The sequence below is a fragment of the Cordyceps javanica genome, chromosome 4 (genome assembly GCF_051103115.1).
Source record: "Cordyceps javanica chromosome 4, complete sequence".
In the NCBI taxonomy this organism is placed as follows: Eukaryota; Fungi; Ascomycota; class Sordariomycetes; order Hypocreales; family Cordycipitaceae; genus Cordyceps; species Cordyceps javanica.
In genome coordinates this window covers 2,885,614-2,908,815 of record NC_139298.1, presented here as the reverse complement: position 1 = coordinate 2,908,815, position 23,202 = coordinate 2,885,614, and the positions used below count along the sequence as shown (strand labels likewise).

Sequence of the window (23,202 nt, the reverse complement as noted above, 5' to 3'; positions counted from 1 at the left end):
AATATTTCTAAACGCTCGGAAACAACTCTGATGCACTTTGCCTTTAGATCCAGATAACCGGAAGAACGAAACTACAGCATCTCAAGGATGGCCTAGCCCAATGTGATGTAGCCGCGGCCGGCGCTAGGTACTGTAGACGTGGCTGCCTCGCAAATACACAACTTCAAGCCTCCACGTCATATGGCACCGTGATTAAAGCTACCTACCCCCAAACTCTACAGTCCAACATGCCCAGATCACGCCCCCTGCCGATGCCCTCATAGCTGGGACACGAACATTGCGCCGGTCTGCTACTTGACTACAAAGCTGGACCTCTTGTCGGCATGTGAGGGCTAGATCTGCATGTCTCAGATGTCATTGTTGCCGCTCAGTTACGCTTGCTGCCATCACCGGCGCGAGCATCACGCCAAACGCAAGCTTCTGTGTCTCATGCTTTGCGTGCACCAACGCACACGAGCATCATGGAGGCAGATGCCAGCTTGCCGCTGTCAGCATTACCTCCATCATCCCGCTCTGTGCTGTTCGACGAGCAGGCCGTGCCGCCCAAGCTGCGCCTGCTCATTGTCGCCACCGGCCCACGCGACACCTCGTGGGCTCACGCCCTTATCGTGCGTTTGTCAAAGAGCCCCGACATTGAAATGCGTGCCGTTGTCGACGATGTTGTACCGCGCATGACGCAAACCATCATTGCGATGCCAAACATGAGCTTTGCGGTCGGCCACCCAGGCCGGCAAGAGGACATCGAATTTTATCGCCAGCAAGCGTTTGACCTGGTAGAATGGGCCCATCTTCTGATTTGCTTGCCTCTCGACGCTGACGGAATTGCCAAGATGCTTGCGGGAATCTCGGACACCCTGCTTGGGGAGATACTGAGAGGCTGGAACTCACAAAAGAGCATCGTGTTGGTGCCAGGCATGAGCAAACCTATGTGGTCCAACACCACCACGAAGGAACATCTAGACAGGCTGCACAATTCCGGCAAATCGATACAGGTTCTTGAGCCCATATTGTGGCATTATGAAAAAGGTGCCAACGCGAAGCGAGTACCGAGTTGGAACTCCTTTCACGAAGTACTACGCATCATACAAAACCGTGCGAATCTCCTGGGACTTGGCCGTGATATCGAGGTCATAATGCCCAGTAAATCGATGAGCTTCAAAGAAGGGGTGCAGTGTCCGAAACTACCACCCGAAGTTTGGACCCTGATCCTCGAACATGCCAACGACTGGGAGTTGGCGCAGGCCCTCGGTATCTATACGTCGCTGCCAAGACCTCCAGCATGGGTGCTCCATCCCAAAGATGAACTAGATAACATCAGAGTTTATGAGCACGAGTTGGAAATGACTGCCTTGGCCTGCAACAGCTCAGCAATATGTAGGAAACTGTCTAAAGCACCCAACGGATACAACCACCTATCAGCCCTTTTTATCAAGCTTCTCCTTCGATTTGGACTTGCGGAAGTGCTCGAGTATATTGAGTTCAACAGGCCCGAACTGCTCATAACACTCGAAGGCACCACAATACCTACCAAAGTCTCATCGTTTTTTCCCTGCACAAAGATGCTGCGCTATTGGAAACACAGCCAATGGTTCGCCGACAGGCATGTATATGACGCTGAAGCCGTTGATGGAGCTTCTAGACATGGCCATGTGGAAATACTAGATTGGTGGTGGCGACAATCTGGGATGCCCCTGCGATATACTGAAACATCGCTGGAGCAGGCCAGCGCCAACGGACACATTGCCGTTCTCCAGTGGTGGCAGGATGCGGCCTTGCAAGACGAATACGTGGTACTGAGACCGGGCCGTGCCCTGTTATGGGCCGCCCAGCTCGGACAGGCCGATGTGCTGCAATGGTGGCACTCGTCCAAGATCGCAGTCGCCTACGGGAATGACGTGGTCCACGCAGCCTGCCAGAACGGACATGTCAACGTGCTCGAGGCCTGGCGCACGGCCAAAGGAGATGGGGGAATTCAAGCAGATGAGGTGGACGTCATGTCGGCAACGTCGTATGGCCATGTCCTAGTATTGGAGTGGTTGCATTTTTTCTCCCGCGGGCTTCTGCCAGGGATGCGCGACAACGGCCAACCCATCGAGTTTCGCGTCTGTGATATCCAGGCTTGTCTGCATCGAAACTCGAGAGAGCAAAGGAAAGTCAGAACGTGGTGGGCCAAACATGGCATAAGACCTGCCGCGACAGCAAATGAACGGTCGAGAGACATTGCACGTCTCTGAGCTGTGGCTCGGTCGATATCAGGTTCGTATCACGCAACAGTCGCCGCAACGGACAGGGCGCAGTTTTGGATGAATAGTACGGAGTAGAGCTCAAGAAAGAAAAAAAAAGCTCATACAAATAGTGTCCGATCATGGCAAAATGATGGCGACATCTACTCAGTACATCGCCCGTGGTGCCGCGACAGACAAGGCTCGGCAATAAATCTCGACCCGTTTCCACCTACATCGAACTACGGGTGGAGGATGAAGGTCGGCGCGTTGCGCTCCGCGCCCAGCTCCGCGCCCAGCTCCGCGCCCAGCTGATACTGATACAAATACAATTTATAGGAAACATACAATACTTAACCAGGGCGTAGCGGGCCATGGATTGGAGACCAGGATGCTTGGGAATTTAGGTTGATGAGCCGGCGCGGCTGTTCCTGGGAGAAGTGGCGCTGGGAGGCTTAATAAGGTTTGCCAAGAAGCAAGCAAAGTTCTAGACGGCTTCTTTTTCGTTTCGCCCTAAGTGCCGCGCTGGCGAGAATTCCGCTCTGTAAGCCAAAAGGGCAATTGACCAGGGATCTTGCCGGGGCCAATGCAAGGTGGCTCACTGTTGTCAGAGAGTGTACTCAGTGCTGAGGGAAAGGGAGGCAGACCCAGAAAGAAAAACTGAATCAATCTAGAAAATTCAGGTTTCGTTTAGTTTTGGGTTCTCATTAAATAAGCGAGTTAAGTTGTCTCGCCCCCCCTCCCGCTGCCCGGCTGCCAGACCAGGTCAGTTCTCCCGCCTACCAGTAAGTAGCGGACATGCCTTGCTGCACATGCTGGCCTTGTCGATTCAAAGTTTTTTGTCCTCGTTTCGGCGCGTCGTTGTGAGCCTATATTAAAATATTGGTGGCCAGAGCTGTTTTCCCCCACACTTCATTTACCGTTGCCGTAATTTGCTCGGTATAGGTGTCCATGACAGGGATTACGAGGCTGAAAAGTGACCAGGGTTATCATGCGAAAATGCGAAAAGAAATGGGCGTTGCATTTCCTCGTTTCTGAACAGACTTTTCGAAAAAGGGATAATTACGTTGAAAAATCTGGCGGTTGTGAGCAGCAAACGGGACTCTGAGCAGGGGGGGATAGGTACGGCAAGCCAAGACGCATGGTTCTCGGGCGCAGGCGGTAAATTTTCCCATTGTCTTTGTTCAATGACTTAACAATAGAGCGACGATGGGCATTGTGCTGAACCCTGGCTTGCCATGGGTTGGTCAGAGCCTCGCGGCATCGGTCACGTACTGGTTGCAGGGCAGGAGGAAATACCACAATGGCTGGGTGGCCCGATGGACCAGCGATGAACAGACAATGTCCAAAATACGAGACTCAGAGCGCTATTTTTGCCAGTCCGGCCTCGCCAAACCACTCAAAACCTAGCCAATGGTGGTTTTTTTTTTCAGAGGCAAAGTTTTGGATGGATTATTGTCTCCAGGCTGTTGGGCGGTTGCTGCTTGGCAGAAGCCATGCACAGCGCAGCCAGATTGAGGCTGTCGGGCACCCCCTGGTGTTGATTATCAGGGGAGGGGTGCTTCCAAGTAACTTACTAGATAGTGGCTTTCGGATTACAGATTTACTTGCTTTTTCTTTCCAGAGCAACCCCCCTAACCTAGAGGCCATCAGAGTCATGTTCTCTGAACCCCAGGTCGGCGCAGGCTTGGATGCCCTGTCGGCCCCCAAGTCTCAGGCCCTTTTTGAGTCTTGACTGACGCCTGACAGCTTGTTCTTTTTTTATTACCAACGTTTGACGGCCCGCCAACACCACAACCCCAACCCCGAGCATTGACAAACGCAAGTGCCGAGCGCGACCCCCTTTTCTCCCTTACATACAATCTTTCTCGCCGTGATGGCCTCCATGGCCTTTTCCCGTCCCGTACGGAGTTCCCGCAACGCGTTATCCAGACTTCTGCCGACATGCATTCTTCCAGGATGCCCTTGCACGCCCCAGATGGCGGACTGCTTCTTTGTCCGCGCGTCGTGGATGGGGGAATTTGGGCCTAAAATAAGACGAGCCAAACCACGAGCAATGAACCGAAGTGGCTAGCGCACTTCCAACGCCAGCCATTTTCTCCTTCTCCTCGTGGTCCCTTGCATTCAACCCAAGAACCCAAGAACAGCTCCGACCCGATTTTTTATTACTGACCCGGTGCCCTTGGTCGGTGCCTCAGTGCCCATTGTTCGACGCGGCGAAAGCATTTGCGTGTGCGTGCGTGTGTTTGTGTGGGCGGGTGTTCTCTTATTGTGGGCGGGTTGTCGGTGTCGCCTCGCTAGCAGTGTCTCCTTACCGAACGGCTTACCGGGCCAGGCACGAGACCGATAATGCAGGCCGAAAACGAAAGATTGATTCGAACCTGGTTGGTGTCAACGACAATTCATGCGACGCGAACCTTTTGCACGGCGACACCGCGCGCTCCCTCGCAGATCTATGGCCCACACGCCATATCCGCAAAACTCCGGATGATAGGTGCCAAGTGCCTGGCCTGTGTACTATACCTAGTTCAGGGCCCCAACAGGGGGGGGGGGGGGGGGTTAGCAAACAAGGTCCTGGTTGGGCTGATCATGACAGACTGGGCGTTGGCGGAACCACATTACTTCATCTGTTCTTCTCATTTTGGGTCCGTTATGCTCCGCCGGCACCGACGCCGCAACTGTGCAACTTCGAACTCTCGCTGGCAGCCTGGGCACGCACTCACACCTCGGCGCATGAATGTGCAATACTTAGTAGCCCACGCTACGACGGGACCCCAACGACCGCTGACCCCGACTAACTAATTGCTTCCAGTTTGGCTGACCCGCCTGATCGGCTGGCCGCATTTTCAACTTTGAACGCTAATCAAATGCCAGTGGAGTTTCCGCGCTCTTGCTGTCGACCTTACGATTACTTGACCCTTTTTTGTATTTCGCTTGCGCCTCTACTCTCACTCCTTTCTTCTTCTTATACGACTTCCCTCGATCCCTCATAACTGGTAGCTCCCCGCTGTTCTTTGCAATTTTGCAAGTCTGCGACGTGACAACTCGTTCGCCACAGCGCCAACTTCCAGACAAGCGTTCGCGGTGACTAGTACTACAACGACTTGCATGTGCGCCACTCAATCACTCACGGCTAGATGATGATTCAGCCTTGACCCCTCCCAAAAAGAACGACACATTCCGCTCGCAGCTCATCTCACACGGCGTTCATCTCAAGCAAAACTTGCGACTTATGCTTTGAGACCTGCACTCTAGGCGCGTGGTGCGGAATAGCCTTTCGGTGTAGACCACTTTCGCGGGCCGCGGTTATCCTGCTGCCAAAGGTGCTCATATTCACGACAGAATGGCTCGATTTTCTTTCGTAAAGGCTCGAAAGAAGGAGTCGCCTCAGCCGAACTTCGCCAAACCCATGAGCAAAGCTCACAAGATCCTTGGCTCGACCCCCATCAGCATTGATTCTCTCCAACCATGGGATGATGTATCCTCGGGCTTCAGCGGCCGCATCAGCAACACCACGCCCAGCTACGCCTACTCAGAGGACGACTCTTCAGATTACCATGTAGCAATTGCATCCTCTGACTATGACTCGTCAAATGATTCAGAAATACGACTAGCCGCATTGGAGTCCAGCAGCCTCGGTAGCGGAAGCGAGGATAGTATGGGTGACGCCACCCACGGTCCACGGAAGACGCAGTCGACATCTACCATCAGATCATGGTACGATACATCCAAAGAGTCTTCCCCTACTTCTCAGCAGCCGCAGGCTACTTCTACGGTCCGAGGAGTCCCACCTAAGATTCACAAAATGCTCGATCTGGAGAGCAGCCCAACTGCCCCCAAACCGAAGAAGAAACCACCCATGCTTGACTTCTCCAACCTGCGCGGCTCCTCTCGCCTGTCGCGAAAGGCCCCGAATGGCCCGACGCAATCTGATAGCACCATTGCAAAGGAATTCGAGAGCCCCACCGTTGAGTCTCCTTTGTCTCTGGCGGCACCCATCGGTAAGCCACGAAAGACTCACAAGCGTAGCACAAAAGATGGTGCGCCCTCATCGGATCTCAAAGAAACACATCATTCAACAACGGTTGAGAGACGACATCGCACAGGCTCGACAAAAGAAGCACCATCTCTCTATGATCACTATGAGCAGATGACTATACGCCAGCTGATGCATGAGGATCAGAAGCTGAAAGAAGAGCAGCAAAACGATCACGGAACCAAGCAGCAGGGTACCAACACAGATGACAATGAGGAGCCATGGACAGCACAAGATTCTCCTTGGCTTCAGGATACCCTGCCGCCAACTCCGCAAACAGCTTTTATGATCGGACTAACGCCGGCAGCATCGCACAAGAGAACCAATAGTGCAGGAAGCAAGATGATTGCAAACACTAAGCAATCGACGACTCTTGGCACTTCTGACCTGCAAGCTACAAGTATGTTGATGTTGTCGTCCGACTCGGAAGACGACAACGAGCCTACAAGTTTACTGCCGCGGTGGACAACTAGCCTAAACAATCACTCGCCATCTGCTAGCGGACCACTTTCACTCCCTCCCAGAGTTTCCTCGCGCGCTTCAGACCATAGGCCAATGCGTCATTCGAATAAACCCAGCTTTGCATCGGTCAACACATACAGCACCTTCCTTTCTAATAGCAGGCTCAGCACTGCGACTGCGATCGACGCCAACTTCGAATCGAGCATGCCCTATACTAGCGATTTCCTAAGTCGTACATCATCAATATCCGATGCATCTAGAGCCTCAGCTCTGCAGCCAAGTGCCAATTATGTTCACGAAGCACGAGCGGTCAACATGCTAGTTGGTCGACGGCCTATGACGGTAGACAATGGCGAGAAAAACAGCCCGGAGGAACTGTCATCCTCAAGCAGCCTCTCACCTGCTGCGAGAAAAGCTCTTAACCTGTCACAGACACCGCCAGAGGAACTCACACCGCCTCTCAGTCCCACCTCTGTCGACTTTTTTCTCCGTTCTGCCCGATCCTCTGTCGATGGTTCCGGTAGCCAAAGTCGGTACATGGCGGTTACTCGAAAGGAACAGATGCTGCTCTCCGCTCTGCGAAATAACAAACAGTACGGGAAAGAACAACCGTTTAACACACTGCATCAATGTGATCAAAATTCCAGCACTGAGACGTTGACCACGGCAAGCACGTCAGAAGAGGTGGAAGAGGACGAAGAGGACGAAGGGGACGAGGAGGAGGGTGAGAGCAACAGCGTATTAGGGACGGATATTGTTGCGGGAAAAGCGGTGTTTCATTTCGGGTTTCCCGCTCCTCCCACTACTCGGACACGGCCATGCTACGAGAATGCCCTTCGTGCATCTACCAGTATCACTAGTAGTCGTGCATCTACCTCGACAAGTGATCAGCATTCACAGTCAAAAATCGATGAGACTGAGGGCACACAAGAATCGTGCAAGCCAGTACTCGCGCCTTCACCAACAGGACAGATATCCTTGAAGAGTATCACCAATGGTGCTATTGCTCAAAAGGGAAATGCAGAGCAGCACAAGTTGATGCTGTATTTGGATGAGGATGAATCAAACCAACCTTTGCCAGACTTTTCAGAATTCGGCTATCTCGTTATGCACTCTTTGCAAAGCGAACATTCCCTGCCTTCTTTGCGCTCGACCTCACCCGCTAGCGACAAGATACCGATGGATGCATCTTCATCCCCGCCAAAGCCTAATTTTGAGACTGGACGATCGCATCGTGGCCATCGTTCGCCGAGCACGATGGCATCTGTCCCTGAAGATAGCGAGCTGGCGAGCGAACCGCAAGACTCTCCGCGGCCGGATAGCCCTATATCCCCCGATGCTTTTCCTACTGTACCACAAGTCCGAACAACATTGAGCAGCATAGCGCGCCTGAGTGCTGTTGGCTCGACCCCCGCCTATGATGAACGAGGCCGGGCGGCGCGGCGGTGATGATTAAACAGCTCATCTCTGGTATTCATGATTGGCAATACCGGTAAATATCTTACGACGATACGATGATTCACGATGGTTTTCGAATACGTTCTTTACTCATACGTTCTTTTCTGGACACATTTGCACATATACTGTCGTTTTTGCAGCGCCTATGAACAATGAGCTTCTCAGTTCATCGCATCAATTACACGCCTTTTCTTTTGTTTTGCATGTCGCAATGACGAAATTAGGATGCATTCGAGCTATGGTCAAGTTCCTTGCGATTTAGTCTGAATATACCCTTCCCGCCTTTGCATTCTTTGCAGCGCTAGTCATTGTATTGTCAAGTACTGTTCCTGTGCACCTATTAATTGATAGCTTGTTCGCGATCGACTTTGTTCATGGGCTTAAATCGTGCCAGATCTGAATGAGAGGTCGCTTGTTCAAGGCACTGCTGAGTTGATCAAAAAGGCCAGCGGGGCTGATAGAATCCCCCCAACCTGGCGGTAAGCGAACGCGTGCCTCAATCTCACTCAATGCGCCAGAACTCAGAACTGTGAGAAATTCATGGCGTGAAGCATCCGCCCAAAGTAAGCTAATCTCAGGCATCTGAAGGCTGTACAACACAAAAAGCCTAGACAAAGTATGGAGGGCTGGGCGCACAATGGCTCCGACGACGAGTCGTCTATGTCCCCGTTCCAGCCTCACGCAGTCACCGATGCGCTCCTCGCAGTCCTCGACCTAACGGCTACGGCATCGAAGGATGATGCGCGCGCTACCGACCGACGACGAAATCTCGGGCACTGACACGGGAAGCGGCTGCATGAAAGGACATCATCCGGCGCCAAGGCTGCCACGAGCGGTACACCGCCAGCAGGCGGTGACTCGGTCGCGCTCCGCGCTGGGTTTGCGGCGATGCTAAGACCGCCGAGGAGACCGCGGAAACACGCAGCTCAGAGGGAGCAGGGTTATGAAGGAGGGGGTGAGAATTAGAAGGCGTTTCATTCGCTGCCGTTCGGCGCAATGCCGCATCGTCATGGCAATGAGAACAAAGATCTCGAAGACACGAGATCGCTTCGAGACAGGCATACTGGCAGGCAATCTCCCAGAAAGGTGGAGCGCTCAGGCACAGACACACCCGAAAAACCGATCCGCAGAGTGGTCATCTCATTCCAAGGACGCATCATCAGCAAGACAGACAACCGCTGCGACGAACCCCGCTTTCACGAGGCACAGGAGGGTAATTGTAATGGGCGTCCCGTATAGAATCCTGAGGAAGCTGGGCCGCGGCGGGAGCGCGCGTCTATGAAGTCCTGGCGCCCGACACACGAACCTGGGCGTTCAAAGCGATTCTGCTGGTGGCACTGGATGAGAGTGCGCGGCCGCAGGCTGAGAACGAAGTCGCGCTGCTGCAGCGCCTCCGCACGACATAGAGGGTGGCAGTTCTCCAGGACTGGCGCGTGGACGAGACCAAGAATGCCATCCACATTGCATGTTTATTTGTCTACCAAAAGCCAAAGCCCCCTTATCTCGAAGTGACGATCTGACAGATAAAGAGCAGATCATGGAACTAGGACAAATTGACTTGGAAAACATTATAAAGGAACACCTGGAGCGCGAGCAGAGCCTCGACCCGGTCTTTGCTGGGTATGGCTGGCGCGAGATGCTGCGCTACGTCGCGGCGCTGTATGGCCACGGCATCGTGCACACGGACATTAAGCCCGCCAACTTTGTCTCCATGGGCGGCGTCCTCAAAATTGTCGACTTCGGCATCGCGCATAACATGCCTGACGACACAGCGCACGTCTACCTCGACCACTTGGCCGGCACACCCAACTACATGGCGCCGGAGACGCTGCGGGTGCTCGTCGACAGGCAGCAAGGTCACACGGTGCGCTTTGGGACGGCGAGCGACATCTGGAGTCTGGCTTACGTGCTGCAACTCATGGTCTACGGGAAGCTGCCGTTTGCGCACGTCCGCGGCTGTCTACAGAAGACCCAGAACGGAGGCCGACGGCGGTGGAGCTGCTAGCCGGAAGCGCGGACGGGATGGTGAAGAAGAGGGAGCTGGTGGATGTGTTGGGTGGCGTGGACGAAATGGCGGACGTAAGTAGGATGGTGAGTGATGTAATGGAGAAGATGGCGACGCGGCCGGTGCGGAGGGTGGCGCTGGATTCATGGGTGGCACAGGCGATGGACGAGATCGGACTGACGTGAAACAGATACGCGGGCTGGTTACTGCGATACGAGTAACGGAGATGCATTCTGGCTGCGATTATTTACAGGTTTTGACTTACTCACGACAGTGTAAAGTCTTGCAGCTCAGCATTCAACCACCACTCACGGCTATAAGACTTGCCCACGCCAACTCTCCGATAAGTGCCGTCCCCAATCCTACGAATTATGAGGCACCAATACTCGTGCTGCTTCGTCATCATCCTCGTAGGGCCGCTGGCGCGCTGCTGCTCCAGATCGTCCCCTCGTCGGCCCATGGTGCTCATGAGGGCGAGCATGTAATCCCGCCCGGCGTCCTCCCCCCCCTCCTCTTCGGATGTCTGCACGTCGTACACGAGCCACCCGATAACACTGCCGCCGGCAACGTCCAGCAAAAGCCTGGCCAGTGACGGCGTCTCCTTCGCGTGCGACGCGTGGATATCTGCCGTGATACGATCATGAGCTCCTGTCACGCCCCAGGAGCTGACAGTGGCGGCGACTGCTGCCGTCCTCGTTGAAGAGAGGATTCTTGCGCGCGCGCCTATCGTCAGTTGCCGGTGACACTCCGAGACGGCGATGCGGTGGCACGCGTTCCTGGCCTTGTCAATGCGCAGGAAGCGCACACCGCACGGCACGCGGGCCCATGTCCAGCTGGGCAGGCCCAACGGGTTTGATGCGTAATCGAGCCGGCGCGCCACCTGCCAGAGGAGCTGGTCCGGGAGGCTATCCGCCCACAGGCCGCTCAGGTACGTCGTGGTCGTCGTGGCCGTCTTATGCTGGGCGGCGGCCGCCATCTTCTTCTTCTTCCTCTGCATCTCGGCCCGCAGGCCGTCGAGCGCGACAAGGCGGTCCGTGGCAAACGTGAGGCGGCGCTCGCTGTACGCCTCGACAATCGTCTTCCAGCGGAGGTTGCGCGAGATGTTGAAGCACCGCTCGCCAGTCTCGCGCTGCGTGACCGTCTTGCACGACCACATGACGCTGGCCGGCGCGAAGAAGACCATTCGGCGCGAGAGAAGCCACTCCTGCGTGGCCCAGGAACGTGTATTGAGCGCCCCGCGCTCGGGGAAAGTGTCGGCGGCGCTGTCGCTCCGTAGGCGGGCAAAGGTCCTGCTGCTGCTGCCGCTGCCGCTGCCCGCGCCCGTGGAGCGGAGGAAGTTGGGCAGCTCGACCGCGGCGGAGGAGGGCCGCGGGGGCCGCGGGTGTAGAAAGCCCTCGTTGGAGTTGGAGGCATGAGAAGCGGCGATTGTGAATTCGGCCCTCTCGTAGACGGAGCCCATCAGTGCTGACTCACGTAGCCAGTCATCATGGTCATCCTGCACTATACACAACGAATCGATCCATATATACGGAATTCCAATCGCTCGAACGATGGTAATGGCATCTTGGTACGTCTTTGGCAGCAGGTTCCAGGGTATATCCCACTCAAAGTTCCCAACATTTGATTTCAATGCGCGTATTGGCAGCTTGTCCGTTGGTCCCCAGCAGTGGCTCAAGGCGACATACGGGCCCAGTCGTTGTCCCGACTGTACAACGCACACGCGGCCATCGTTGACACATAACACGCGTCTCGGTAGAATATTTTCTGGCCGTGCTTCGTCAATCACATCGCCCGACAGCGTTTCGCAGCATTTCGCATGCTGCTCCTTACACGCGGCGACCCAGCGTCGCAGCAGCCCGGTGGTGCTTTCACATGCCAGACCTGAGAGCTGCGGACGGCCAATTATGTCGCGTCTGCTTACGAGGCTACCTGTCCTTTTCGGAGAAATGGATTGATTAGATGCCAAAAACTTTGAAGAGATGACGCAACCCTTCTTTTTTTCTTATTTTCTGTAAGAAAAAAAGTGTTGAGTTGCTGACTTACACGGTCAACGGGCGGTCTGTGAATAAGCGGATGTTGCCCCTCAACAGTTTATTAGGACCCCGTGATGTAAACGCATTTGCAATCACATGCAAGCCTGTCAAGTACAGGCCATTCGACGGCGGCTCCGGAAATGCCGTACGGTGCACGTCGGCCTTGGGCTCAAGGAGCACCTCCGCTTCCGTGAGAGCTAGCTCATCCCGCCCGGGCTCTGCTGCCGTCCACGCTTGTAGCAGTGACGCCCAGAGCAGCGCGCAAAAGGCACAGTCGAGTCCGGGCCGCTGCTGCTGCCGCTGCTTCTGCCATGCGCAGCCACTGTGCCATAATGGAAAGGCAGTCAGCGTAGCCGCCGTATCTTCAGTCAACGGCTCTCCAGGTTCCGTGTGGGTCTGAAATGAGTCGATAGTGAGGCTGCCGCACCGAAAGCAAAGCGACATGGCCGCCTGGACCCTCTCTCTTGCGAGGCCAATAATAGTAGAGGACGCAGGATGAGTTTGGCTGCTTGGCACCTTGGGTAGGGAGTCAGGGACGGGCGATGGACCAGAACGTACGGAGTAAGTAGTTTCCCTCCCTCTAGGCCGGTACAGCCTTGTATTGACAGGGCTCGGGAGGCAGCAGCAGCGGATGCTAGGATTGTTCCGGACACCCGTAAGTTCGCGTTGTTTGGATGGGATGACAGGTATGCGGCGCACAGCAGATCGGCAGTTGGGGTAAACCTTCGAAGGAGGATGCGGTTGCATTACTGCGAAGCAAGTCTCCACAAGGGTGCCAGAGCGGTCCTCGCCGCGTAGTGCGACATACAAAGACACATACAATTGCATTCGAATACGGAATATCTGGCCCATTGCCCAGTCCTCCTTTTCCAGCTCAACCCCTGTCGCCACTGAGTACACAACTAGTTCTCAACCCCACTGGATTCGTTGTCGAAGAGGAATTGCGCTTCCGAGATTTTAGAGACAACTTACCTTTCATTGGGGAATTGCTCTCCGAATTGTGGTCGAATTTGAACCCAGCCAGTTTGCAATCTGCCGCCATTGTGCCGGCGTACATCATTCGAAGTTGCGTCTCGCTCTTGGTAATATACAATTCACACTCTCGTATCGAAACATGCATTATATGCTGCAGTGATGCAGGCTGGTTGTCAGTCGTCTCGACAGGGTCTTTGTTTCGTACCCGACAACAAATATCTTCATAGCGCTAAGTTTCGCTAGCTTCCAACTAAGCACAACCCTCCAGTCCAATCCTGCCACAACGCAGACGGCGAGATCAGCTAATTCTGTCATGATCTGCTGACCGTCCGCCAAGTACCCATTGGCCTACCGGCGAAGCCCACCACCGTGCCAGCCGAGTCTGGGGCCCCAGGAAAGTTGATGGCGGTGGGCCACTTCACATGCTGCGCCAGAAACAGCTGATGCATTGCAACCATCAAGAACCTGGTGGGCTGCCACTAACCTCGAATAATTGAGCACACTGCATGGGACCCCTTGTTATGGGTAAGGGTGTGTGGCAGGCCAAGCAACGCATGCTGGCGCTTTGAGTTTCCCCCTCGTAGAACTGGTAGACATTTTTTTCAGGCCGTCTTGGTTTAGCTCAACTCGCCGGCAAAGCTCACTAGGATGACGAGGGTATGATGGCCAGCGCCCCCGGTCTATCAAGTGTGGCATATGTCTAAACTTGAAACAGCTGTTGGGTTGGCGTGGCTGGCTGGTTGTTGGAGAACCACCAGTGGTTTACCAGTATAAAAGGGCCCCTCTCGCTCAAGGCTATAAAGGGCGCTTTTCTGCAAGGCAGACAAGCAAAGATCAAGACGTAATTTGCAAGAGTCTGCCAGAATGCTCATCGCGGCCGCAAATACCACCACGGTGGCTCTGGCCGTCCCCGTCTTGCTACTATTGTATGTGATTGTGAACCGGCTCACGATCGCATACAAGGTTGCCAAGTCGCCTGGCATCCGAGCACCCTCCATTGGAGACAATCCCATCTCTGGTACGTTTTCTACCAATGCCATGTTCAACATGGGGGTTTTCAGTATAAAAGCTCCACGCATATTGATGCCGCTTTGATACAGCTATCAGGACTGCCTTGACTGCAGTGCAATACCAGAACAAGAATCGTCTCTACGAATATTTCCAGCGCATCTTCGAGGCAACCACGCCCGAATCTCCCAATGCCGTGGAGCTCCTCTTTTTCAATCGTCGAATCATTTTTACCCAAGAGCCTGAGCACATCAAGACGGTTCTGACCGCCAAGTTTGCCGACTATGGCAAAGGCCCAACATTCCACGAGGCCTGGGCTCCGTTCCTCGGTGACAGCATCTTCACCACCGACGGCACGCAGTGGCACGATAGCAGAACGCTCATCCGCCCAATGTTTGTCAAGGACAGAGTCCGTGATATGGAAATTTTTGAGCGCTGGTCAGAGAAACTCCTCTCGAAGCTGCCGGCTTCGGGTCAAACTGTCGACATCTGCGACTTATTCTACCGCATGACTCTCGATCTCACCACCGACTTTCTGCTGGGTCACAGTGTAGGCAGTCTTGACAAGTAGGTTGTGTGTTGCTGCTCGGCATCAATCATTCGCTAAATCCGTCGCAGTCCGAACAGCGAATTCTCAAACGCATTTACCGTTGTGCAGCGACTTCAGATGATCTTGACGATTCTATTGTATGTGTTCTTCTTGTCTCATCGTGACTGTCCTGCCTGGTGCTAATGATGCAGGCCATTTCGCTACTTGGTCCCGCAAAAGGCATACCATGACGGCATCAAGACCCTGGAAAAGTTCATGACACCGTACATCCAGCAGACGCTGTCACTCACGCCAGAGGAGCTTGAGAAGCTGTCCAAGTCTGACAAGGAGTTCACCTTCTTGCATAATATTGCGCTCGTTTCGCGCGACCCCAAAGTCATCCGCGACCAGATCATGGCTGTGCTCCTGGCTGGCCGCGATACTACGGCCGCGACACTGTCTTGGACGATTTACGAGCTAGCCAACTACCCTGCCGTTTGGACCAAGCTTCGTGAGACAGTTCTAGAAAAAGTTGGACCGACCCGCAACCCGACATATGAAGACATCAAGGGCCTGACTTACTTGACTCATGCCATCAACGAAACTCTCCGCCTCTACCCAGCCGTGCCTTACAACATCCGGTCGTGCCGTACGTGAATTTACATTCAGACCCCGAACCTCGAATGACGCTAACATGCTTGTCTAGTGGAGGATTCAACGCTCACCGGCGCACCTGGCCAGCCCGACATCGCCTGCTTCAAAAGAAACCACGTTATTTACAGCACCTACGCCATGCAACGGCGGCGCGACCTATACCCGCCCGTGTCTGAGACATTTGCAGACCCAGGCATTTACAGCCCTGATCGCTGGGATCACTGGACTCCACGGCCCTGGCAGTACGTGCCGTTCAATGGTGGGCCGCGCATCTGCATTGGCCAGAACTTTGCCGTCACCGAGATTGGCTACGTCAGTACGTACAAACATACGCAAGAGAGGCAACGTGTCCATTCACTGACTGTGCCATCTAGTGGTGAAGCTGTTGCAAAAATTCGAGAGACTCGAGTACCGCGACGATTGGAGCGCGCAGTTCCACAAGGCAGAAATCGTTGGGTGCCCGGGACGCGGCGTCCCGGTTGCCTTTTTCGAGCCGGAGCAGGAGAAATGAATGAGGCATTCACTGGACAGAGGGTTTTGACGTATGCTCATGATTAGTATGATTGATTGCACTATCAATGTCAATGATGAACGGGCCGTGCACTTACAAAGCACGATGCAACAGTAACAAGTCCTAATGTAGAGCCCAACAGCTACCCACGCAGCAAGTGACTGGCCGCTCGTGTTTGCAGACAACTTTGATTCCAATCTGCCAGACATGAAAGACAATACAATAGAGCAATGATAAGATATTTCCCCCTCCCGACACTCGTTACTGGCACCGTGAAACGACCTCGCAACAAACGACAGTGGTGGGGCACAGTTGACCTTGGTAGCTTTCATTCACTGGCATCTTCGGCCTGATATAATCGATGCAGTTTCGCTCTCATTTTTGAAAAGGGCTGTTTCTTGCATTACGATTTCATCCTCGCCAAGCGCACATCATGTCTAGCTCTTCCGAGAGATCCGAGGACGCGGCGGAGTTTGCCCGCCACATGCAGCTGCTTCGCAGCAATACTGACGGGGGTGCTCCCGAGCTCGAGAGCACTCCGATATTCAGTGCCTCTGTTCGCAAGCACGCGAATGAGCTCCTTGGCTCTCATGGCGGCACTGTTTTCACGCAATATGGCTTGCTCGGTGGCGTATCTCAAAGCAATATCGGAGCAGGCAGCATGCATGGTTCACAAAAGTCGTCCGATCCTCGCCTCTTCTACAACGTTGCTTCACCTTCGAGTGTATTCATTTGTGGAAGCCAAGGCTCGGGCAAGAGTCACTCTCTCAGCTGCTTATTGGAGAACTGCCTGCTACCCTCGGATGCAAACCAGCTGCCGCGCCCCCTCACCGGTGTCGTGTTTCATTACGACACCTTCAATTCTGACACGTGCGGTGCCCCTTCCGAAGCTGCTTACCTGTCTTCGAATCCCAATGTCAAAGTGCGAGTTCTGTGTGCTCCGACAAATCGGGTCAACATCGAAGTACAAACCATGGCATACCCATGTAGAGGATTTTGCGGCTAACCTCTGCGAACAGAAAATATATAGTACCCTTCCGAATGTCGTAGTCACAGACTTCAAGATTCACGAGTCTCAGCTCAACACAAAGCGTATGCTCGACTTGATGGCCATGGGATCGGTAGCGGGCGATGGCTGGCCGCTGTACATGCACACCGTGACGCGGATCCTGCGCGAGATGCGTCTGGAGCAGCAGACGAGCGGCAAAAGGGGCTTCAGCTATGAAGATTTCAAGAGAAGGCTCACCGACGAGCGCCTGGATGGTCCGCAGCTGGGCCCTCTTCAGCAGCGTCTTGACGCGCTCGAAAGTTTCATGGTGGCCGGGCATGCTACCAAGACTCGGCTTCGATCGGGAGTTGGGAAGCAAGCCAAAGTAGGCATATTTACCACGGGTAACAGTTCAGTGGACGAAACGTGGACTCCAGAGGTATGGCACGAGGCAATATGGTGGGTTGGAGCAGGTTTGCTAACAATCTAAATCAGGCCGGTCTGCTGACGATTGTTGATTTGTCGTGCCCCTGCATCACGGACGTGACTGCCTGTTCACTCTTCACCATCTGTCTCAGTTTGTTCTTGGAACAGAAATCGGATGTTGGCCGCGTCGTCGCTCTCGACGAGGCACACAAATACATGACCGGCTCCGCCGAATGCGAGACCCTCACAGAGAGGCTCCTCTCCGCTATTCGACTGCAGCGCCACCTGGCCGCGCGTGTCTTCATCTCCACGCAAGAGCCAACCATATCGCCCAGGCTGCTCGATCTGTGCTCTGCGACGATTGTGCATCGCTTCACCTCGCCAGAGTGGCTCGACACGCTCCGATCCCATCTTGCCGGTGCCTCGCCGCTTGCCGCCGTCGCCGTCGCCGTCGCCGCGATGGACCCGGACCGCGACGACAATGACGCCGCCGTGTTACCTGCGTCGCGCATCGGGGGTTGTTCCGAGCATGTTCTGGCGGGACTCTTTCGACAGATCGTGTCGCTACGCACCGGCGAAGCGCTACTGTTCGCGCCAAACGCCGCTATTGGTGTCCGCAGCAGGGCGCGGGTGGTGTCGGAGGACGACACAGACTCGCAGTCTTGCAGTACCGACGGATCGGCAAGTATTGCGAATAGTTTGAGTACTGATCAAGAACGGGTTTTATCCAATGAGCCCAAGTCAAACGATGAACTGTCGACAGCCAATGATGGGCGCGCTGTCGCCGCAAACCACCAGGGTCGTAGGGAAGCGATGCGCTTGGGAAGCGGCGTGCTGAAGGTTTTTATCCGTCAGCGGGTCACGCAAGACGGTGGCAAGTCGGTTATGGCTGGTTAGATGCAGGTATATCTTGTAAAAGGCTGCGGAGAGAAACTCTGCTAGCCAGATGCCCTTCAACATTGGCGATCTCGCCGCCCGCGCTGTTCCGTTTTACGACGCATCTAGGGCCACACTGGAGGGATTTTAACCACTGTATGAAGGAGTTTAGATGTGTCGGGTTCTTTGACTGTGATGGAGCGGCTGATGCATTTACAAGGTCGTTTTTAGCAACAGTTGACCAGCGGCGCATGTAAGAGATACGTAAAAGCCATGGATTTGCAAACAATATCAAGAGCGATGCATTAATTCAGAAATGGTCCACGCCAAAATGGTCTTTGTACAGCTTCCCTTGGCATGAGTAGTGCGGATGCAGCGATCTCGAGAGGGAATTTCAGCCGGATAGAATTGCTGGAGCAAGCCACCAAAAGGTGTTGACAAGAATCTGGCGGCTCTGTATCCACGATGGTCATTTATTCCGCGGCTACCCTACCATAGAACACTTTTCAACGCTCCATCAACCACTGCCTTGCCTACGTCCAGCTTCTCGTGTCGATCGAACGAGTACAAACCATTTGCTTCCTGCTCAATATCCGTCCTAGATGCTATAATCAGTCTCCGCAAAGGTACAACAGGTTTCGTGCTGCCAGCCGCAGTTTGTCGTTGATCGGACAAGTAGGGTCCAGCGACCTGTGACTGTTTAGCTTGGATCGGCTGTCATGTGCTGCAAGGTGCGATACGTTGTCAGGTAGTAGAGTGCCCGGATGTGGTTCCGCTGCTGCGCACTGTCGTGGAGTGAGGGATAACCGCAGCTTTCTCGTTAACTGGGGTCCAAGTTACAACCGAAGGATGGTTGATGACCAGCTTGACGGCCTCGATCCATTCTTGGGCGAAGCCGTCCACGTATCCGCTGCTGCGTTCCAGATACAATACCCTGCGTGGTGCGGTCGCCAACCTCATCAAACTGCAGGGTATTACTGCCATGACCAGCGCTGGCCGATGGCGTCACGACCGCAGGAAGACTATGAAGACTCCAATTCGCATCACGTTCAATGCCCCTCACCGTCAAATTAAAAAACTCCAGGGTCCATTCAGGGACTTTCAGCGCGAACCTGGGCGGACAAAGTTTGGACGTGGGTACGGTGTGAGGTCGGGCGGTGACGTCATGTCTACCACTGCGCAGCTTTGAAAACTCGACGGCGTCCAAGATGACACGGGCCTTGTTTTCTCGTGTTCTTAATAAGTGCAGAGGATAGACCGAGTAACGTGGTTAAAGCAGCATGAGAATCGAGTGTGGCGCTGCTGGCCGGGCACCACCCGGCGGCTGCCAACCATTGCCTCCGTACACGGCGCATTCAAGGGAGAAGCAGTGTTTACGTGCGGAGGAGCTGGTACAGAACTGGACATTGCAAATCTGGAATCTGGACACACGAGTGCGTATCTACGTATTATGGCCTCACTGACGAGCCGGCATTTTTCGATCCATTTTGTCTTATTCACCCAGAGCGCATGGTCGGATGGCGGGAATCTGATTGCGGCGAGCTGCGGCGAGCTTGTAAGTTGGCATGGCGGCGAGCTATTGAAGCCTTGCATGAATGGATGCTGCATGCATGTCTACTGCGGAATCTATTAAAAGCTCAGTAACCGAGCGGGCATGCATATCATCGATGATGACAACTTGAGGCTGATTCACTTGTGACGACGGGTAGCAAGCGCAACTAGCATTCGGCCCTTGACCAACGAACTACGCTGCAGCCACCTGGTACGGAGAAATTCAAGAAAAGTTTGCGATTCCTGTTTTCAAATTCGAGATTCAATGGACGGTTGTGGGCAGGGGCCTGGGTGCTAGGACCGCAGGTTAGACCCTCCATCTGACGCCATGACGTGAGTACCGTGCGAAAGTAAACACGTCCATGGCTGCTGAAATGCTGGGTACCACGACAGAGTAGAGCAGCCTGCAGGACGCACAGCCGCCCGACTATGATTGGTGACTCAAGTAAAGTGTCCGAAAAGAGAGAGCAAAAAAAAACTGTTCGAGTACGTTGTTTTGTGCAGAGGGTTGGTACAACGTGACATGGACGACAGTGGCAATTGACAGAACCATGCTAGCTGGGCTCGCATTTGTTTGCGAAGTACGGACTTGAAGCAGAAGGACTTGCGAAAGCGAGAAAGGTGCATGGCCAATTCTAGACTCGGGGTTATCTACTTGGTTACGACGAATAAAAAAAAACAGGAGCATGTGTTGTATGCAATCTTTTTTACGAGCTGAGCTGAGCTGAGCTGATGGTATGATGGTAGCTGAGCGGTGAATACGGCATCACCGCCGGATACTTGTCGACGAATTGTTTGCGCTGCTGCGTGATTGATGACGGCGGATACTTTACATTTGGCCGCAAAGCATTAGTTAACTATGCGTGGCTGGCGGCGGGCAGGTTCGCTCGTGTCCCGGCCACATGCATGATGCAGCAACCCAGAAGAGCTCAATGGAGCATCTCTCCGAGTTGCTAGTACCAGTAGGTAGACGGCGCGCGGAGAACAAATTAATAAGGGTCAGGATAATTATAGAACTGACTGACAATGATGATGCTTGAATCCCCCCCATTAAGTAGAAGCGATTCAATACGAGGTTTTTGGGCCCGCTGATCGCGTCGATCTATTCTTGGCTTGGCTTGGACTCCAGAAAAAAGAGTCGGGGCGTGGAATGGATCTGGCGCGAGAAACAAAACGGCACGGCCTACTGGGCGCGCGCCCGGTTGAAGTTACCAGTACGGACGTGTGCTTCTGAGACACCGGGCGAAGGGGGGAGGGTTTGCGTTTGTTTAATTAGGAATATTTCGCGTCAATAGGGGCAGCCATTCCAACAGGCATTGTACCTGCAAGCTGAAGGTTCTGAGTGGTCGGGAAGAGAGAGAGAGAAGCGAGGGCTGGCGGCGGTGGCGGTACGCCTGTGCGGCCCTGGCTGGCAATTGGTTACTTGTTTTATTTATTCAATTTTTTTTTTTGCCTTGCAAGGCTGGTAGCGGCATTGCCACAATCGACTTTTGGGGGGGCAAATCAGAGGGCGTTGCGGCAAAGTTTGTCGAGCGCGGGATGCAGCTCGACGAGGGACGGGACCCCTGCTGCGGTTCGATATTCATGGACGATTCGCTAGACCGTGGCTTGGCCAACTAGCTACGAAATACTAGGTTGGGCGTGCAATACGAAGCAAGACGACGGTGCTACGTCACAACCTTGGCCAAAATGCTACCTCGCGCCGGCGCATTTCTCGACATCTTGGCGGACACGATTTTCTTTGCGCACGAGAAATGTCTTGAATGTTCCTCCAATCAGTGCTGCGTGCGCCGCCACCCAAGAACCCTGGCAACCTGGCTGTTGGCGCTGAGACATCTATATAACAAGGGCGGGAGCCATCCTCTCTCTCTCTCCGCTGTCCGTGTTGAAATCATCGCCTCACACCAAGCAAGATTTAAAACACGGCCTCACCCTCCTCTATACGGTTGAAGAATATACAAGCACCTCTATCAAAGATATTTTTGCACCTTTAAACACACGCACCCACGCCCACACACACAAACTCTTTCATCCACCACACATCATCACCGCCATCATCGCCATGTACGGCCTCACTGCTGCTGCCCTGTTGGCCGCGTCGGCGCTCGCAGCCCCGGCCGTCGGCCCCGACCGCAACACATGCACGGCGCGGTCGACCAACGTGACCCAATTTCTTGTCAAGGACTTTGACTTCCACGCGAGCTGGACCTTTACGACGCCCGCGCACCAGAATTCGTGGGGCTACGTCAACTTTACGCTCGCCAACGCCGCCATCGACTACGAGTTCCAGTGCAGCAGCGCGTCCAACTGGCTGAGCGACTTTTACTACGGCAACATTGACTACAACTGCACCGACCCGGCCGGCCGCCCCACGCGGCAGGGCACGTTCAGCTACTCGCGCCCGACGACGACGCTCGCCATCAACCAGACCTGGGCCTGCCCGGACGAGGGCAGCCAGTTCTGGGCCGAGGGCCGCGCCAAGCTCGACCTCGCCTGCCGCGAGACAAACTACACCAACCCGGACTGGAAGATGGGCCAGATCTACTCGGACCGCACAATCGTCTGCGATAAGCTGACCACCGGCGTGCCCATCACGAGCCTGAGGGCGGCTGCGTAGGCCGAGACACACCCAAAATACACACCCAAAATACACACACACACACACACACACAAGGTCATTGTGTTGTTTTCCCGATCTCGCATTGGCGGAATCGTGACGCGCGCATCAAGAGAGGCTGCCAAAAAAAAAGGAGGCTCTACCGGGATTTTTTGGGAGGGAATTTGATCTTTTATGACACAACAGAAAGAGTCGAAGCATTGTATGAACAAGCGTTATTGTTTTCTTTCATTTTCTGTCATTGGACGGGCAGGGCCTTGCTCAACTGGGCCAGTCTACCTACGACCTTGTTACGGCTCTGACGACAGCATTGGACATGTATAGACGAGGGTGGGACAACATTGCATATTTACGAAACGGTTCATAGTGCACACATCTGCTAGCATAGGCTGGCAATTATAGTCATAATATAATTCGGATCACATCTCAACGTGGGCATCAGGGTAAAGGTTGCGTGACGCAAGGCGACCCTTGCATACTCGGTATAGAAAGCGTGACAGCGTGACACGCAGACGCAACCTCTTTGCGGCTTGCGGTTGCGGCTCTGACAGGAAACGGTCGGGTCATTCCATTCTGGACCACACCCTACGTACTTGGACTGGGCGGATAGCCTCGTCTTATGCAAAATCACGCAACAGGGGCCAAGTCTTGTGTCTTGCGACGCTTGTGAGGCTGCGAAACCTTTCTTATTAACGGGAAGCCCAAGCTCCCATTGGGGAGCGGGGACGGGTATGGGGACGGGCGCTGCCGCCTTGCCTCGTCAGCTTTGCGGGAGCTGATGCAACGGCAGGCCGGCCTTTTGGGGGCTATACAAGAGAGGCAGCTCTTTTTTACATTTGTGTGTGCGGGAC

At 54.2% G+C, this 23,202-nt stretch overlaps 9 protein-coding genes across 9 annotated transcripts; 8 read left to right on the top strand and 1 right to left on the bottom strand.

The window, feature by feature from the left end:
• Positions 1-461: 461 nt before the first annotated feature.
• On the top strand, positions 462-2,234 carry V2A60_006766 (uncharacterized protein; the record flags this gene model as incomplete). The annotated part of the gene is made up of 1 exon (XM_083258058.1): positions 462-2,234. One exon carries the CDS (start codon positions 462-464, stop codon positions 2,232-2,234), a length of 1,773 nt encoding a protein of 590 aa, XP_083114184.1.
• Positions 2,235-5,565: 3,331 nt separating this feature from the next.
• Positions 5,566-8,169, top strand: V2A60_006765 (uncharacterized protein; the record flags this gene model as incomplete). Its single annotated transcript, XM_083258057.1, has 1 exon — positions 5,566-8,169. The coding sequence occupies one exon, from the start codon at positions 5,566-5,568 to the stop codon at positions 8,167-8,169; it is 2,604 nt and encodes an 867-aa protein (XP_083114183.1).
• Positions 8,170-8,796: 627 nt separating this feature from the next.
• On the top strand, positions 8,797-8,958 carry V2A60_006764 (uncharacterized protein; the record flags this gene model as incomplete). The annotated part of the gene is made up of 1 exon (XM_083258056.1): positions 8,797-8,958. The coding sequence occupies one exon, from the start codon at positions 8,797-8,799 to the stop codon at positions 8,956-8,958; it is 162 nt and encodes a 53-aa protein (XP_083114182.1).
• A 216-nt stretch (positions 8,959-9,174) lies between these two features.
• Positions 9,175-9,584, top strand: V2A60_006763 (uncharacterized protein; the record flags this gene model as incomplete). Its single annotated transcript, XM_083258055.1, has 2 exons — positions 9,175-9,391; positions 9,448-9,584. 2 exons carry the CDS (start codon positions 9,175-9,177, stop codon positions 9,582-9,584), a joined length of 354 nt encoding a protein of 117 aa, XP_083114181.1.
• Positions 9,585-9,715: 131 nt separating this feature from the next.
• On the top strand, positions 9,716-10,183 carry V2A60_006762 (uncharacterized protein; the record flags this gene model as incomplete). Its single annotated transcript, XM_083258054.1, has 1 exon — positions 9,716-10,183. One exon carries the CDS (start codon positions 9,716-9,718, stop codon positions 10,181-10,183), a length of 468 nt encoding a protein of 155 aa, XP_083114180.1.
• Positions 10,184-10,448: 265 nt separating this feature from the next.
• V2A60_006761 (HET domain-containing protein) lies at positions 10,449-12,660 on the bottom strand (the record flags this gene model as incomplete). Its single annotated transcript, XM_083258053.1, has 2 exons — positions 10,449-12,117; positions 12,227-12,660. The coding sequence occupies 2 exons, from the start codon at positions 12,658-12,660 to the stop codon at positions 10,449-10,451; spliced, it is 2,103 nt and encodes a 700-aa protein (XP_083114179.1).
• A 1,395-nt stretch (positions 12,661-14,055) lies between these two features.
• On the top strand, positions 14,056-15,893 carry V2A60_006760 (cytochrome P450; the record flags this gene model as incomplete). The annotated part of the gene is made up of 6 exons (XM_083258052.1): positions 14,056-14,209; positions 14,292-14,766; positions 14,818-14,886; positions 14,941-15,377; positions 15,435-15,698; positions 15,757-15,893. The coding sequence occupies 6 exons, from the start codon at positions 14,056-14,058 to the stop codon at positions 15,891-15,893; spliced, it is 1,536 nt and encodes a 511-aa protein (XP_083114178.1).
• A 433-nt stretch (positions 15,894-16,326) lies between these two features.
• On the top strand, positions 16,327-18,204 carry V2A60_006759 (G protein-coupled glucose receptor regulating Gpa2-domain-containing protein; the record flags this gene model as incomplete). The annotated part of the gene is made up of 3 exons (XM_083258051.1): positions 16,327-16,857; positions 16,913-17,320; positions 17,377-18,204. 3 exons carry the CDS (start codon positions 16,327-16,329, stop codon positions 18,202-18,204), a joined length of 1,767 nt encoding a protein of 588 aa, XP_083114177.1.
• A 3,592-nt stretch (positions 18,205-21,796) lies between these two features.
• Positions 21,797-22,351, top strand: V2A60_006758 (uncharacterized protein; the record flags this gene model as incomplete). Its single annotated transcript, XM_083258050.1, has 1 exon — positions 21,797-22,351. One exon carries the CDS (start codon positions 21,797-21,799, stop codon positions 22,349-22,351), a length of 555 nt encoding a protein of 184 aa, XP_083114176.1.
• Between the last annotated feature and the right edge of the window lie 851 nt (positions 22,352-23,202).